This window comes from Triticum urartu, chromosome 3 (assembly GCF_003073215.2).
Source record: "Triticum urartu cultivar G1812 chromosome 3, Tu2.1, whole genome shotgun sequence".
NCBI classification, from domain to species: Eukaryota; Viridiplantae; Streptophyta; class Magnoliopsida; order Poales; family Poaceae; genus Triticum; species Triticum urartu.
This window is the reverse complement of record NC_053024.1, coordinates 468,618,917-468,620,618: the sequence shown is the minus strand read 5'-3', so window position 1 is coordinate 468,620,618 and position 1,702 is coordinate 468,618,917. Positions and strand designations below refer to the sequence as shown.

Below are 1,702 nucleotides of genomic sequence, written 5' to 3'. Positions count from 1 at the left end.
GTTGTTGGAGGCGATGTCGGCGACTTGAGGCGAGAAGGCAACGTCAGTGGGATGGGTCGAGAAGGCGACAATGAAAGCAAGGACGGAAAAAGCAAAAGACCGGCCGGAGAATTTTTGCGTGGGGATCCGGGAAGGAGCATACCGCTCGAAACGGCGTACAGGACTACGGATGTGCTTTGAGAAGACCTCTAAAAGGCCGCGTCGGTTGCCCGGTGGTTTCTTCTGCGTCGAGGGAGGGCAGTGTCGCCCCCACACAACACACGGCCTAAGTTTCATTTTACCTTTTATCAAATAAATATGCGGACACACATGGACGCAAATTGTATGGTAAGAAAATACAAATCAATCTACCCTGTGGAGGTCGACGGGTTGATGACTACATCACAAACAAGTGTAAAAATTGAACTTCAGTCTTAAAAAATGCCATTCAGCATATAAATGATACAGCCTGAAGAAAATACCAAGACCGATAAGAGTAGTAATGTACAAATATGTTGCACAATCGTGCATGATGTCGATCTGCAACCGAGCAAAATAAATAACTACAAGGATCATGCACTAGCCATCGCTGTCTCTAAGCATAAGCTTGAAAGTATGCAACGACGTACTACGGTGCGTCTCTGTTTCGCAGAGCATCCAACTGCCAGGGTCGAACATCCTCACTTCCACCAATACCTCAGCTGTGTGCATCTGCGACTCCGACAGGAGACGCCGGTGCAAGTCCTCGGACAAGCCAACCTCCCACCCCCACGGAAGCACTGTCAGCTCCGTCGTCGCGCTCCTCGGGACGCAGAAGACCGGCACATCACCCCACGCGAGGGCAACGCCCGAGTAGGAGACGACCACCTCCCCGCCATTGGAGCACCACGCTTGCCAGGACAAGGTGTTCTTGACGTGCACCGTGAGATTGAACGCAGGAGAAACCGTGCGGCCAAGCGTAGCATCCAGCCCGTCGAAGGCCGCCAGCTCCACAGAAACCTCGGCAAGTTTGCTCGTGTGGCCCGTAAAGGTGTAAACGATCAGGAACACTGTCATAGCTGTCATAATAGTAGACCCTACTATGAAACGGGCTGTTGTCAGGTTTTCCTCCCAGGACGCGACATCTGCATCAATAAGCACTGCCCCAAACAGTCAGGGCTCACGAGAGAGAGAGAGAGAGAGAGAGAGAGAGAGAGAGAGTAATAATAGGGGGAGGGGGAGGTGGGGGCTGCTCACCGGCGTCATTGCGGTTGCTCATCGCTGCTTGAAGAACCCGCGGCAACGACGCGGAGGGATTTAGCCGGGAGGGGATAAAATGAGTTCCGGATGAGGTTCTAAAAAAAAAGTTCCGGATCAGGGGAGGACTCGAATTTCACGGCGTAGCCAGCCCGGTGGCCAACATGGCCACGTCTCCTCGTTGGGATCACTTTTTCCCTTCTCAGGTCGTTTTTTTTTTCTTGCATTGAACAACGACTTTATTCAGCGAAGGATCATTCGGTTACAGGCTTACAGCCTGCCCTTAGGCCATTGCCAAGAAAGCCTGGACTCTCCCCGAGCCAGCACTCCGTGCCCTCTGCACAAGCACGTTGGGCCGGAAAATTAAAATCCCTACTAACATGTTGCACCGAAAAAGACATAAAATTAAGGACTAAAACATTTAATTCTCAAAGATAGGTGCTGCAACAGAACGTGAATTGCCGCGCGAGTTCCATTGGGTGACTAG

At 51.6% G+C, this 1,702-nt stretch overlaps 1 protein-coding gene across 2 annotated transcripts; it reads right to left on the bottom strand.

Annotated features, from left to right (window-relative positions):
• Nucleotides 1-419: 419 nt before the first annotated feature.
• Nucleotides 420-1,299, bottom strand: LOC125548495. Of its 2 annotated transcripts, none has more exons than XM_048712078.1 (2): nt 1,216-1,299; nt 420-1,118 (listed from the first exon to the last, which is right to left on the bottom strand). In XM_048712078.1, the coding sequence occupies exons 1-2, from the start codon at nt 1,235-1,237 to the stop codon at nt 559-561; spliced, it is 582 nt and encodes a 193-aa protein (XP_048568035.1). In that variant the 5' UTR covers nt 1,238-1,299; the 3' UTR covers nt 420-558. The 2 variants fall into 2 exon arrangements, with proteins under 2 accessions (XP_048568035.1, XP_048568036.1); XM_048712079.1 differs by having other exon boundaries at nt 420-1,103.
• Nucleotides 1,300-1,702: the final 403 nt, after the last annotated feature.